Genomic DNA, 14,183 nt, shown 5'->3' with positions numbered 1-14,183 from the left:
TGGTGAGTAAAGCTCACTTCTTAACTTTTATATATTTACTATTTTTGTCCATCGATAACGAAGAAAAATATTCAATATTATTTTTATTTTTCATTTACTAATGCTTATTCAACATCATTATATCATAGTTCAAATTTAATATCTAGTAATCCTAATAAATTGTTGTTTTGTTAAGCGTAATTACTAGTGTGAATTTGTTGCTCATCAATTATTGAGGTTGATTAATTTTTTTGTAATTTCATGAATACTTAGTTGTATTTAGTTTTTGTGGAATGAAGATATCCAAAAGAAGGAACATTGAAAACCATATGTTTTCTTACAACAAAAACTAAAAAGTTATATAATTTTTTGGTGAAGTTTTACTGTGAAAACATAAAAGTGAAATTGTACCTAAAAACCTTCCTCCATTTTTAAATTCCTATTGTTTTCTTCTTCACCATTTTAGATGACGCCATAAACAAACTCTTTCTCCCTCCCTCTCTCTTTTTCTACGAAACGAAAGTAACGCCGTTTGAACCGGACCACCAATCTATCTTCCTTCACCAATTTCACCGTTTTCATTTTCAGCGCTTTATTCTTCTTCTTCTTCCTCTTCTTCCTTCTCCTCCTCCTCCTCCTCCTCCTCCTCCTTCCTCCTTCCTCCTCCTCATTTCCCTCTGATTTTAGGGTTCTGATTTCCTCCATTTTCTTTCTTTTTGAATTGAAGAAGTCCCATGACTTCCTCTACTTCCGTCAAGAAAAACTTCTTGCCTCCTGGCCTTGTTTCCAATCTTGAAGATGTTCTTCGCAGCAGGAAAGGCCCTGGTGAACGAGGCGAAGAATCCAAGGATGTTAATAATGCATCGCCTCACCCTTCCTCTTCTACTTCTGATGCCAATCTTGAAGTTTCTGCAACTCAAAAGCCTGTTATTCTTGTTACTAACAGTGAAGGAATCGACTCTCCCGGCCTCACCTACCTCGTTGAAGGCCTTGTTCGTGAAGGTTCTTATAACGTCCACGTCTGCGCTCCCCAATCGTGAGTTACTGTTTTTTTTTTTCCCTTTTTATCCATCTTCTAGTGGATTGGATTTGTCTGTTTTCAATGTTTGTTGCTTGTTATAGTGATTACTGTTCTTTTTTTTTTTGGTATCTTGTGTTTTCTGTTGCTTTCATCTGTTTATGTGATTTCTTTACCTGGTATGTTCGTTATTGAATATTGAATACTTGTGATTTTAATAGTTCGGGAATCTGCGCTGCAGGGACAAATCAGTTTCGAGTCATTCTGTGACTCTTCGAGAAACTGTTGCTGTGAGTTCTGCTGAAATTAACGGTGCCACAGCTTATGAAGTTTCGGGTATGACTACTGTTGTGGGCGTCCTTCAATTTTACATTTGAACTGTCTTAATCCGTCATGAATGCGATCTCTTTTGATTGAATTTTTGGTTTTATATTCTCTGATCTCTCTTGTTTGTGCATAAATTTTTATCTGATCTCTTAGTTTTTGGTTTAAAATGTTTTGTGCTCATGGTTTAGCTCATCAGGCAGAATCATGGTGTTCATTGCGTAAATTGTCTATTTTATACTTGTTCGGTTTGACTACTGTAGCCGTTGTCTTTCATTATTAGTTTTATAACTGTCTTAACTCATCATGAATACTATCTATTTTGATTAAATTTGGGGTTGTATGTTTCTCTCGTTTCTCCTGTTTGTGCATCAAATTTCGTCTGATCATTTTGTTTTTGGTTTAAATTATTCTGTGCTCATAGTTCAGTTCATCAGCCAGAATCATGGTGTTCATTGCATAACTTGTCTATTTTAAACTTGTTCGGGTTTGACTACTGTTGCGGTTGTCTTTCATTATTATTATTTTTTCAACTGTCTTAACCAAACATGAATACGGTCTATTTTCATTAAATTTGGGGTTGTATGTTTCTCTCGTTTCTCCTGTTTGTGCATCAAATTTCGCCTGATCATTTTGTTTTTGGTTTAAATTATTCTGTGCTCATAGTTTAGTTCATCAGCCAGAATCATGGTGTTCATTGCGTAAATTGTCTATTTTAAACTTGTTCGGGTTTGACTACTGTTGCGGTTGTCTTTCATTATTATTTTTTCAACTGTCTTAACCCAACATGAATACGGTCTATTTTGATTGTTTGGGGTTGTATATTCTTCTGGTCTCTCTTGTTTGTGCATCAAATTTCATCTGATCATTTTGTTTTTCGTTTAAATTATTCTGTGCTCATACTTCAGTTCATCTGCCAGAATTATGCTGTTGATTGTGTAACTTAGCTATTTTAAACTTGTTTTCTGTCTGGCTATTGGTTGTACACAAACATGCATCCTTGCCTGCAGGCTTTAAAATTTCAATGCCTAATTACACTTGGTAACTCTTCCTCAGGAACACCTGTAGACTGTGTCTCTTTAGCATTGTCTGGAGCTCTTTTCTCCTGGTCGAAGCCTCTCCTGGTTAGCTTTTATAAATTATAGCAGTGGGTTTTTTGATCTAATTTAATTTCATGTCATGAGGATATATTTTGGTATAAATTTCAGGTAATTAGTGGAATTAACCGGGGATCAAGCTGTGGTCATCAAATGTAAGTTCTATTTGTTACATTAAGATGTCAGTGTAGACCATAATATTTGTTCTCACAATAATTAGCATTTGTCCTCTCTTTAAGAATACGATTTGATCCTTTTATCTTGTGCCAAATTTTTGATTGTTTAAATCTGCCAGGTTTTATTCAGGTGTCGTTGCTGGGGCAAGGGAGGCATTGATTTGTGGTGTACCATCTATATCAATATCTCTGAATTGGTTGGTTGATGTTCTATTTTCCATGTTGAGCTTCACTGCTGCTTAGTTATTATCCTTAAGGTATTTTTTCCTTTATTTATTTGACTTCAGGAAGAAGGATCAAAGCCAAGAAAGTGACTTCAAGGATGCTGTGTCGGTCTGTTTGCCCTTGATAAATGCAGCTATCAGTGATATAGAAAAGGGAAACTTCCCTAAAAGTTGCTCCCTCAACATTGAAATACCTACTTCTCCTATGACAAACAAGGTTTTGCACTTCTTTTTTGCTTTTTAAATTGAAAATTGTTTTAATTAACTTGATGGATTTGCATTCCAAACGTGGGAGTAGCTTTGATTAGGAACTTAGGGTGTTATTTCATCTGAATTTTGCTCCTGCCTGAACTTGAATGATTCTCCTTTCTTACCTCTAAAAGAAATTATCAATGATCTTCGGAATTTCTTGTTGAGTTTTTTAAACAAAAGCAACTATAACATGAAGGAAATTTCTTTCTTTCTATCATATAGGGAGAATTAACTGAGATTCTGATAGAACTAAAATTGACGTGTGATATATGTGGCAAATTATGACTCTGTAATGGACAAGACATTGTCTATCAGGTTCTTTCTTGTTTTCTATGTTAGCAGATGTAAAGTACTTTACTTCTGTTCAAGTTCCTGAATGACTATGGTTGAGTTAAGATTAGTTATGTGCAATTTGTTCCACTTTGTATTAGTTATTATATTTTTCTCAGTAAGGTCCACATCTATTTGAACAGCTCGAATAGGTAATGTCTAATTGGTCATTGCTCCAGTAGAATCAAAATTATGGCGTTAGCCACTCAATCCTCAGTTTATTGTCCCATAGTAGTCAACCTCTAAAGATGACCTCATGCATTATCCCTATGATACCGGTTCTAGCAATATTTTGTCTGATCTTTTCCTTTTCCACATTTATAATTTGTTTTTACTTCTAAAGTACTCATACAAGATTTCGGAATCTTTTGTTTTCCTTTTTTTTTCCAAAAAACAGAGTTTGTTTTACTCTCATTTTATTCTGTGTCAGGATGTAATTTTTCTCTATCTTGGTCAGTAATCAATATGGTTTGACATTTTTTTTGCAGGGATTTAAATCAACAAAGCAAAGTCTGTGGAGGTCTACTCTAAATTGGCAGGCTGTTTCGGCCAACAGGTATCCTGCAGGACATTTTATGTCCAATCAGCAAAGTCTTGGTCTTCAGCTCGCGCAACTTGGTCGAGATGCCTCTGCTGCTGTAAGTAGCTTGAAAAAATTATGATGATTCTTCACATCTATGTATTCTTTTTAACTGAATTTATTGGTCGAGCCATTTTTAATATTCCGAAATCTTGTATCAATAATTTATATTCTTGTATAGGAAAGATTTTTGTGCACTGTTTAGAGTAATAATTTTTTTTTTTTCATTAGGGAGCAGCTCGCCGCTTGACCACTCAACGGCAGAATATGGTGGAAATTGAATCAACTGGAGCAGTGGGAAAATCTGATTCTGAGCGGGTGAAGAAGTTCTTCCGAATGGAGGTATTCACTATAAAACGAAACTTGAATTCAGCTTGAAGAATGATAGGTTTTAACTTCAAGAATTGTGCCCTCCTTTGAAATCGGTTGGATAGGGGCATAGGGTCAAATAAACTTGGGTTTGCTTGTCTCTCTTGGTGGCACGCTCAAGTGCTGTATCTGCATTTGTAGTCTTCTAGATTTTTAGATTAAAGCACAATTCTTACCACTAAATTATTTGTAGCTGGTAATCGTACATCTATGCATAAATTCATAATATCATGAGGAATGACATTATTTGTTATGCAGTTTCTGGATAAGGAGCAGGATCACAAGGATGACGACTTGGATTTTCCAGCCCTCGAAAATGGATTTGTAAGTTGATCACTTTTGACCTTAATTCTTGTAATATATGTGGCTAGCTCAATTTACCTGCGATATTTTTATAGTGCTTAGCTCCTCCAAGTAGTATGTGGGTCCTGAACTGCGAAGGAACTCTGTTTGCTTTTAGTAGTGAATCGGTTATATAACAAACAAAGTGACAAATAAACATTTTGAAATAATCTATCTTGTTTTCTTTTTCTTTATAGTACAAAGCACAACCCTTTTTTCTTGTCCTGACGATAAATACATGGATAGAAAACTGAATAAGTTTCTAGTTTGATCTTTTTTCCACCTCACAATGCTTATTTCTTTATTTTTTCCTTCCATATTTCTGATACAAATAATTTGCTTTGGACACAAACAGGTTGCAATAACCCCCTTTTCCCTCACCCCCAACATTGATTTGGACATCCAAACGGCTGCCTCTGATTGGATCTCCACCGCTCTTCATCAGGCGCAATAGAACCGGTCTCTTTTCGGCGGCAATGATCTGTGTACATCTAGAGTTCGGCTCACTACCCTACATTTTTTTTTCTTCTTTTGTGGGTTTCGCATTCTGTCAATTGTTTTGCGAATTTAACAAGCTCATTCTGATTACGGCTTTCTTTCATTCTCCATTGATATTCCCCTGCCCCTCAGTCTCAATATATAAATATATATATTTTAGTTTTGTTAGTTTTTTCCTATTGATTCATGTAGTGTAGTAAAAGTGTAGTAGTTGCTTCCTGCAAATCTGTTTGGCATGTTTTATTAAAATGCCAGTTTGTAAACTGCAAGTGGAAATTGTGGTCAAAGTTTGCAATGGATTGGTGGTGGTTCTGTTTCCATTTTAATCTCATACATCTTGTTTGAGAATATTCCCTTTTGTTGGCTTTATTACTATGGTTATTGTTAATGGGTTTTGTTGGCTTTTTTTTCTTCTTTTTTTCCCCCCCTCTCGGTGTTGATGTAAATTTATCTGTGATTTCAATTAATTATGAAGGGTTTGTTCTGTTCTCATTTAAAAGTGGGTTTAAAAAATTGTTTACTAGTGTTTTGTAATTGTAATGAAATTTGGACCTATGAAATTTGTTTGTAATTTCTAATTGCTTGAAAATTAGATAGATGGGTATTGTTTAAAAAAATATTCTTAATTTTTTTTCCGATTTCAGCCCCAGCCATCGTTGAAATCATGTTGGGTTAATGGTTATTGATGTTATTAACTCAATAATGGTATTGATGAAGAAAATACATCAAAAGCAAACTATTTTTCTTTGGTGGAACCTCATTATCAACGATTTTATGGATAGCAATATTGATAAAGCAATCCGTTTTTCTTTGGAGAATCCTAGTCTTGTTATCGTCAATTTTACGCGATAATTGTATCAATAAAGAAATCCATTAAAAGCAATACAATTTTCTCTGGTGGAAGCTCAACCTCAATTCATGATTTTGTGCCGTAAGTGGAGCTGAAATTGGAGGAGATTTTGTTTTGATTGCTTCGCGTCACTCCTTGAAGAGCGACGACAAATGGAACATGCCGTCCATATAATTGGAAATTCTCTTAGGTGAAGTCGTGGTAGCCGTACAATCTGGTGGCAAAGATGACATAGGCGATGAAGGGGAAGGGAGTGGTTTGGTCAGTGGCCATGGTGTCAAGACCGACTTAAGAGGATGACTTTCATATGGAGAAATTTCTCATTCATTGGCTGTCGTTGGAAGTGATTGTCAATTACAAAGTTAGCCAAGAAAGTAGAAGGAATGTGGGGCATTATTGAAACTCAAATAAGATAACAGGTGCAATCTTATTTATTTATTTTTTTAATAAAAACATAAGGTAGTGTAGTTGTAATATAAATAAAACTCAATTGTAATTAAATTGCATTTGTAAAATGACTAAGGAAACGTCATCAAAATTAATCAAATCACCTTTATGATGGATTCATAAATGTAAATTTATTATGATTACACTAAACTTATGATTAGCTCATTAAAATATAGTAAATCAATGGTAATAGAAAAAGTGGATCATATTTGACTATTTCTTGTGTATTCTATGTTCGTAACAAACGCAACTTGATTGACAAGTAAAGCGTCATGGACAACAGTGAGAATAATCTGAACAGCTCCTGAGAAAGTGCAGGCTGAGAGATCGGTTTTGAGATGAAGATCATAACTATTTGGAATAGGAAATTGGAGAGCCAGAGTTGAAATTTGAATTGATGTAATATCATCTACTGCTTCTTCTCCATGACAACGATGGAGTGAGAATTCAAAATATGTGTGTTAATGAGAGAAGAAGAGTTTTGAAGTAGTGAAGAGGGAAGTCAATGACATTTGCCTCCATTTTCCGTTGCTGACAGTTACCTCTGGTCGTTTCTTTTCCACACAAGAATGTGTGATTAGAGATGAGATGCATGCAAGTATCTTCTATAGTGTCAGTGTGTAGAGACTTGACTGAGTTTGACTTTTCTTCTTGTGTGGGAAAAAAACGACCAGAGGTAACTGTCAGCAACGGAAAATGGAGACAAATATCATTGACTTCCTTCTTCACTACTTCAAAACTCTTCTTCTCTCACTAACACACACACATTTTGAATTCTTGTTCCACCATTGTTATGGAGCAGAAGCAGAAGACGATATTACATCAATTCAAATCCCAACCCCGGCTCCCCAATTTTGCTATTCCAAATCGTTATGATCTTCATCTCAAAACCGATCTCTCAGCCTGCACTTTCTCAGGAGCTGTTCAGATTACTCTCACCATTGTCGATGATACCAAGATCATCGTCTTGAATGCTTTGGAGCTTGACATTCATGGAGTTTCCTACTCTAACTCCGACACCCAGGTTCGATTTCCCACGATTCTGTTCTAACTAAGCTACTTATGCTGTTTAATTTTGAGCTTAAATCGATTTGCAGATATATAAGCCTTCCGATGTTCTTCTGGATAAGGAAGACGAGATACTCGTTTTGGTGTTTGATGATATGCTTGGCGTTGGGGAAGGGGTTTTGGAGATTGAGTTTTCTGCTCCTCTCAACAGTCATTTAAAGGGTTTTTACAAATGGTTTTCCCTCCCTCTGTCTTGGTTCTAATTCACTTCTTAATAATATTGTTATGATGTTAGGGTTGAAAGAATCGTCTTGTGATGCTTGATTTGAATAGACATTCATTCTTCAATTATAAATTTGTTGTCCCTTCATGCTGATTCAATTCTTGGATCAATACTAGAATACACCCTACTAACTATGGATTTTGTTAGATTTATTTATACAAGTATTAACTCAATATAAAGTTGGGTCAAAAGTAGTTCAAACGTGGACAAGAAAGTTAGAGACTAGACCAACAGCATCTGTTCAATAGATGTTTGAAAATAAACAGTTTCATTGTACTTTTGATATTTTCCAGCACTTATGTTGATGGAGGTGTGAAAAAGAATATGGCTGTTACTCAGTTTGAAGCTGTGGACGCACGAAGGTGTTTTCCATGTTGGGATGAACCTGCCTTGAAGGTTTCTCTATAAATTGGATATACTAAACTCTAATTGTTCTATTCGATGTCTTTCTCATGAATTTCAATTCTTTGTCTTGTTTGAATTCTTAAGTAAGGCTACCCCCTGTCTTTCAATTATGCTTTGTCATACCATGAGCAGGCGAGGTTCAAAATTACGTTAGATGTATCAAAAGAGTTTATGGCACTATCGAACATGCCTGTTTTGGATGAAAAGCTCACTGGGGATATTAAGACCGTTTATTTCGAGGAATCTCCACATATGTCAACCTATTTGGTGGCCTTTGTGATTGGTTTATTTGATTATATTGAAGAAACCACGGTAGACGGTCTGTGTTTTGGTTGAGGCTTCATTTTCTTTCTTTCTTGTAAGAATTTGAGGTCAGTTTGAATTATATTGCATAAATGTTAAACCACGCATACAGGGATAAAGGTTCGTGTATATTGTCCTTTGGGAAAGAGTGAAGAAGGGAGATATTCCCTAAGCCTTGCTATCAAGGTCCTCGACTATTTTACCAAGTAAGGATTCTACCAACAGATATTTTTTATTTCCTTCCCCAGTCTAGTATATGTTACCATTTAATTAGTTATGCGATACTCTTAGCAATTGATTGACAAAACACCAACCATTCTCAATTTTATTTCCACTGCCGAGAGGTGATAAATTCTACAATAAAATTGTCTGCCTAAATCCGTTGCATTTATTGAACTGTTTCAAACCAACTAGTGCTAAAATATATAAATTCTGCATCTTTGGATATCAATATAACTCTTTGTTTTTTACCCCCAATAGCACCTTGGTCTGGAACCAACCCCCGATTTACATTACATCTTATTTTTTAGTGACCCCTGTTTGTAATCGTAAAATTATTAGGTACTTCTCAATGAGTTATCCGCTTCCTAAACTCGATATGGTTGCTGTTCCTGAATTTTCTGGTGGGGCTATGGAGAATAATGGTTTGATCGTATATCGTGAAAACTTAATGCTCTATGATGACTTGCATTCTAGTGCCAAAAACAAGCAAGTTGTAAGTTCAAATCTCTATCTATCTACGTTTTAGACTTTTGGCTTACTATCATTCTTCATTGTTTCATAAGAAACTCTGAAGTAAAAAATATTACATTCATCTCACCTATCTAAATTGCAAAAAGGGCTTGAAATTTAAAATACAGCAACACTAAAGCAAATAATTGTGTTCTTATCAGCTCGCTATATGTGTGGCACATGAAGTGGCACACCATTGGTTCGGGAATCTGGTCACTATGGCCTGGTGGAGTGATTTATGGCTAAACGAGGGGTTTGCTACATGGGTAATTTGAGCTTTCTACCTATTTAAAACTTGTGTTGCAGACAAAATATTTTGTATATCATCTTCTGCATATATGATATTCAACTTCTAGGTAAGCTATATGGCAATCGAGACATTGTTTCCTGAATGGAAAATGTGGACACAATTTCTCCAACAGACTGCCAGCGGCCTAGTTATTGATGCATTGGAAGAATCTCATCCAATTGAAGTGAGTAAAAGACCTATCTTGTCCTCATCCATCATATTCACATTTAAAAGATTTATTCTCAGCGGTCTGATAGAATGAAATTTGTAATAATTTTAACTAGTGGTCACTAGCTGCTATTTTTATTCGATCAGCTTTTTGTTAAGAGGAAAGTCGAATTGAAAGCAATGTCTAACGAATTTACAATGCAGATGGAGGTACACCCTGCTCGTTCAATTGATGACAAATTTGATGCTATAAGCTATAAGAAAGGATCTACAATAATTCGAATGTTACAGATATACCTTGGAGATGAAAATTTTCAAGTGAGTAATGAGTTCGGACTCAAATTTTCTTTTTAATATTAACGTGATTCTTACCTTGAGAAAAAGTCACAAGTCACAAGTCATGCATACTATTTTCATCTGGACTCTACCCTGAAATGACCCGCTATACAAATTGTTATCATTAAAGAATGAATAGCTAAATTCTTCATTTTATTTATATTCGTGGATGTCTGCAATCCAAGGTCATCTTATGCAATCTTAAAGATTTTTCCCCACTATAATTCATTTTGGTATTTCTTATGTGAATGATTTGAGGACTAACTTTTCCTTAATCCGTGACTAAGACAAGTTTATTTCTTTTGTGTGTGATTTTTATGAATCAGAAAGCTCTGAGTGAGTACATAAAGAGATACGCTTGGAAAAATGCAAAAACAGATGATTTATGGGCCGTCATTTCCGAGGAATCTGGTACACAAATAAACTTAATGATGGACACCTGGACAAAACAAATGGGATATCCTGCTATCTCTGTGAAGTCCAGTGATAATACACTTGAATTTGAGCAGGTATCAAAACTGATGAAATTAATTAAAAAGAAAAGTAGCTTAGATACTTTAGAGGAGTTTGATTTTAGCTTTTTTTTTGGAAGTTAGAAGCTTGACACCGTTCTTCATTTTGCAGTCACACTTTTTGTTGTCTGGTCTGCATTCTGATAGCCAATGGATCATTCCAATCACTTTGTCGCTTGGTTCATACAACAAACAGAAGAACTTCGTTATAGAAACGAAGTTTCATAAGGTTGATATATCAAAAGATTTTGCCGATGCTAATACCACCACCACCCCTGAAACAATACCAAACACAGGGGATGGAAATTTTTGGATCAAAGTTAACACAAGCCAGAGTGGTTTTTATAGGGTAAAATATGATGATAAGCTTGCATCTCAATTGAGGAAGGCGGTAGAAAACAACGTACTATCAGAAACTGATAAGTTTGGTCAGTGACAGAGGGCCATGCTTCATTTACGAGTTCCACAGATTTTTATTTATTAAAAGAAATATAAGATATTGAGATTCCGCCTTTGTCATTCCTCTGATAACTTTATTCTTAAAGACTCAGAAAACAATTGAATTATGTTGCAGGAGTCTTAGATGATGCATATGCACTTTGTCAGGCTGGTCAACAATTATTGTCATCCTTGCTTTCGTTAATTGATGTGTACAGGAAAGAGCTCGACTACATTGTGACTTCAAGGCTCATTCATGTGAGGAATAAGGATATGAATCATATATTCACGTCTTCAAAATTGTATCTTGCAGTTGCAGGCAACTATTTTTGAATTCTCAAATTTTTCTTGTTTCAGGTCTGCAATGGCATTGTGAACATTGCAACTGAAGCCATTCCTGATTTAGTTTTTGAACTGAAACAATTTTTCATCAATGTCCTCCAGTTCTCCGCCACGTAAGAACTCTCTTTGAGTGTGCTGCGTATACTTGCTTTATGCTTTTATTAGATGATTGAAACTCCCTCTTTTTCATTTTTTTCTTATGGTCGGTTCAGTGTCTCATTCTCTAGCCAAACCAGTATATTAGACTCTGTTAAATTGCAACCATCATAAAAATTATACAACCAAATAACTGCGTCGCAAATAATGATAGTATTTTCTGCAGAAAATTAGGTTGGGAACCAATACTTGATGAGGATCATTCCAGTGCTATACTGAGAGGAAGACTTTACACGGCGCTAGCCTCATTTGATGACGATAAAACTCATGAGGAAGCAATGCAACGTTTTCAAGCTTATATGAGAGATAGAAAGACCACTCTTCTTTCAGCTGACACGAAGATGGTAACAACCTTTGTGTCAAGATCTTTTTCTCTCCATGTGGAGATCTTTAGCAATCACAAATTTGAAATGTTGTTTTAGGCTGTTTATTTGGCTGTGATAAGGAAAGCTACAGTTTCAAGTCGGTATGGATTTGAATCCATGTTGCAACTCTACCGAGAAGCTGATACAGCTGAAAACAGAGAAGAAATTTTGCGTTAAGTTTCGTGCAATCCTTCAAAAGCTTATAGTAATAAAATTGTTGATAGGCACTGTCCTCTCTCATATTACTAAAACTTTTTATCCTCTTCAGGAATTTTAGCTGCTTGTCCAGACCAAGATTTACTTGTGGAAGCACTGGATTTTCTAGTGTCCGATGAGGTACTCCTAACCTTAATTTGTAAGATCCTTCAATCCAAAATTCATATTCATAACTCTTAGGAGTGATATTTTTCTTGTCATCATTAGGTTCGAGAGCAAGATATTGTCTATGGGCTTGCAGGAATAAGTTTTGAGGGTCGTCACCGAGCATGGAAATGGTTTAAGGTATACTATTTCCTGTTTGTAAAAATTTAAGCTAGTTTACAATAAATAACACTTTTAGGGCTAATAATTGTATAGCAACAATTTTAAAAATTATAAATATAACCAAATCATGAATGATAAGTCTATGATGGGCTCTAAGAGCTGACTCTAAATTTTGCTATAGATGCAAATTCTTTTGTATTATGCTATATTTGCTAATATTTTGGATATGATTGTTATATTTGTAATTGTTCCAATTGCAATTGTTATAAAGTTGTGGCTCTGATCCTTGGCTGCCCCAAAAAGGTGCAACTCTTGTGGTAAGAAAAGCTGAAATCTGCATAGGTCTAAGACTGGAAGATTTTTGTCCCACAAAAGTTTTCACACACATGTATACGTAAACAATTTTCTTCTTCTTTGCCTTTTCGTATTTTTGATTCTCAAAAACATAGAACAGAGTCTGTTTCTTGACTTTCATAGTGATGTATATTTGCTAAAAAATGCAGGACAACTGGGATCCCATCTTTAACAGATACGGTGCTAATTTTTTGTTAACTAACTTCGTCCGTGACATTATCACTCCGGTAAGCTATTTAACTATTCAGAATTACTCCAAAACCATAGAGCATATTGATAGAAACAGATTTAATGTGTTGCCGAAGTTCCAACTTTTTTTCTCGAGTTCAACGATTAGGGAGCGATGAATCCAACCATCAATATTTAGAATTATAGTGGACGTCTTATCCACTAGATAAACTATGAACAGTAATTGTTTTTGGTGTGTAAATTATTGTGTTTTGGGACTTCTTGAGGTCATACTTGTGTTCCCCAATTATCAGTTTTGCAGCAATGAGGAAGCAAACGAAATAGAAGAGTTTTTTGCGACCCGTCCACACGAAGCGGTTGCTATGGATTTAAAGCAAAGCCTGGAGCAAGTACGCATCAAGGCGAGGTGGGTTGAGTTCATTAGGCAAGATCATTCTCTACCTGACCTCATCGAAAAACTTGCTGCCAAAGGTTCATCTTGAACTATATGCTCACTATTCAGTTCATACTCTATCTAAAAATTACACTAAGGGAGTAAAAATATCGATATGAACTTATCAAATATATAGAATCTCAGACTGAAATTTAAGTTGTGGAAGTACGGAAATGTTGGCATGTAAATAGATATGCATATGGGTAAACATTTTGATGCTATTTTTATTTGCTAATGAAAATATATGAGGTTTTTAGTACAATAAATGCACAGGAGGAATTGAAAATGTACAATGTTTGTGTATTTACATAAGTAGGATAATTAACATAAATGATTAGAGGTTTTAATATAGAGATTTTGCTATAAGGATGACCTGTTCACAAGTACATTTATGATTAATGACTCGTCCCCACAAGCATACAAAATATAATCTTCTGCTTATATCAGAATGCACTACCACATTTTATAATGTATTCTGTTAGGGATGACATGTCTATCATAGCCATAATGTGATGGTCATCTCACATTTTATCTTGTATCATGTTAAGGATGATCGTGTATATCGTAGCCTTAACGCAATGGTTATTTTATCTCTATCGTGATTTTCACTTTTCCCACCAAATATTCATGAAAACATAACAAACTGTAAGAAAATAGGAAAAACACAATAAACGGTAAAAAAAAATGAAGATTGTTGTAGACATGACCTTCACAACATGGTCATTCCTAACGTGATATGTATCCAAAATTCATGGAAAAACACAATAAATTAAATTGAGAGAAAGATGGTTATGGTCTTGGGGCTATAATAGACATGATGATCCCTAACACGATCAAAATGTTACAATGTACTCTGACCGAAGTAGAAAGTTATGTGAAATGTTATATTTCATATGTGAGG

General features: G+C 35.1%; 2 protein-coding genes across 5 annotated transcripts; both read left to right on the top strand.

Annotated features, from left to right (window-relative positions):
- The first annotated feature begins 438 nt into the window (after positions 1 to 438).
- On the top strand, positions 439 to 5,539 carry LOC101203747 (hypothetical protein). The gene is made up of 10 exons (XM_004146767.3): positions 439 to 1,015; positions 1,239 to 1,333; positions 2,378 to 2,445; positions 2,530 to 2,573; positions 2,714 to 2,791; positions 2,882 to 3,035; positions 3,889 to 4,038; positions 4,212 to 4,322; positions 4,608 to 4,673; positions 5,047 to 5,539. Exons 1-10 carry the CDS (start codon positions 714 to 716, stop codon positions 5,143 to 5,145), a joined length of 1,167 nt encoding a protein of 388 aa, XP_004146815.1. The 5' UTR covers positions 439 to 713; the 3' UTR covers positions 5,146 to 5,539.
- A 1,562-nt stretch (positions 5,540 to 7,101) lies between these two features.
- On the top strand, positions 7,102 to 13,575 carry LOC101211362 (aminopeptidase M1). 4 transcript variants are annotated; one of them, XR_004215241.1, is made up of 20 exons: positions 7,102 to 7,510; positions 7,584 to 7,729; positions 8,071 to 8,173; positions 8,315 to 8,501; positions 8,598 to 8,691; positions 9,047 to 9,200; positions 9,379 to 9,483; positions 9,574 to 9,690; positions 9,879 to 9,992; positions 10,337 to 10,519; positions 10,635 to 10,950; positions 11,097 to 11,218; positions 11,318 to 11,415; positions 11,625 to 11,802; positions 11,881 to 11,995; positions 12,092 to 12,159; positions 12,247 to 12,324; positions 12,578 to 12,694; positions 12,810 to 12,887; positions 13,143 to 13,191. XR_004215241.1 is itself a non-coding variant. In XM_011654042.2 (19 exons), the coding sequence occupies exons 1-19, from the start codon at positions 7,280 to 7,282 to the stop codon at positions 13,329 to 13,331; spliced, it is 2,676 nt and encodes an 891-aa protein (XP_011652344.1). In that variant the 5' UTR covers positions 7,110 to 7,279; the 3' UTR covers positions 13,332 to 13,575. The 4 variants fall into 4 exon arrangements, 2 of the variants coding, with proteins under 2 accessions (XP_011652344.1, XP_031738427.1); XR_004215240.1 differs by having other exon boundaries at positions 12,610 to 12,694; positions 13,143 to 13,190; XM_011654042.2 differs by lacking the exon at positions 12,578 to 12,694 and having other exon boundaries at positions 7,110 to 7,510; positions 13,143 to 13,575.
- The last annotated feature ends 608 nt before the right edge of the window (positions 13,576 to 14,183 follow it).

This window comes from Cucumis sativus, chromosome 3 (assembly GCF_000004075.3).
Source record: "Cucumis sativus cultivar 9930 chromosome 3, Cucumber_9930_V3, whole genome shotgun sequence".
Classification (NCBI taxonomy): Eukaryota; Viridiplantae; Streptophyta; class Magnoliopsida; order Cucurbitales; family Cucurbitaceae; genus Cucumis; species Cucumis sativus.
This window is presented reverse-complemented; position numbering and strand designations above follow the sequence as displayed.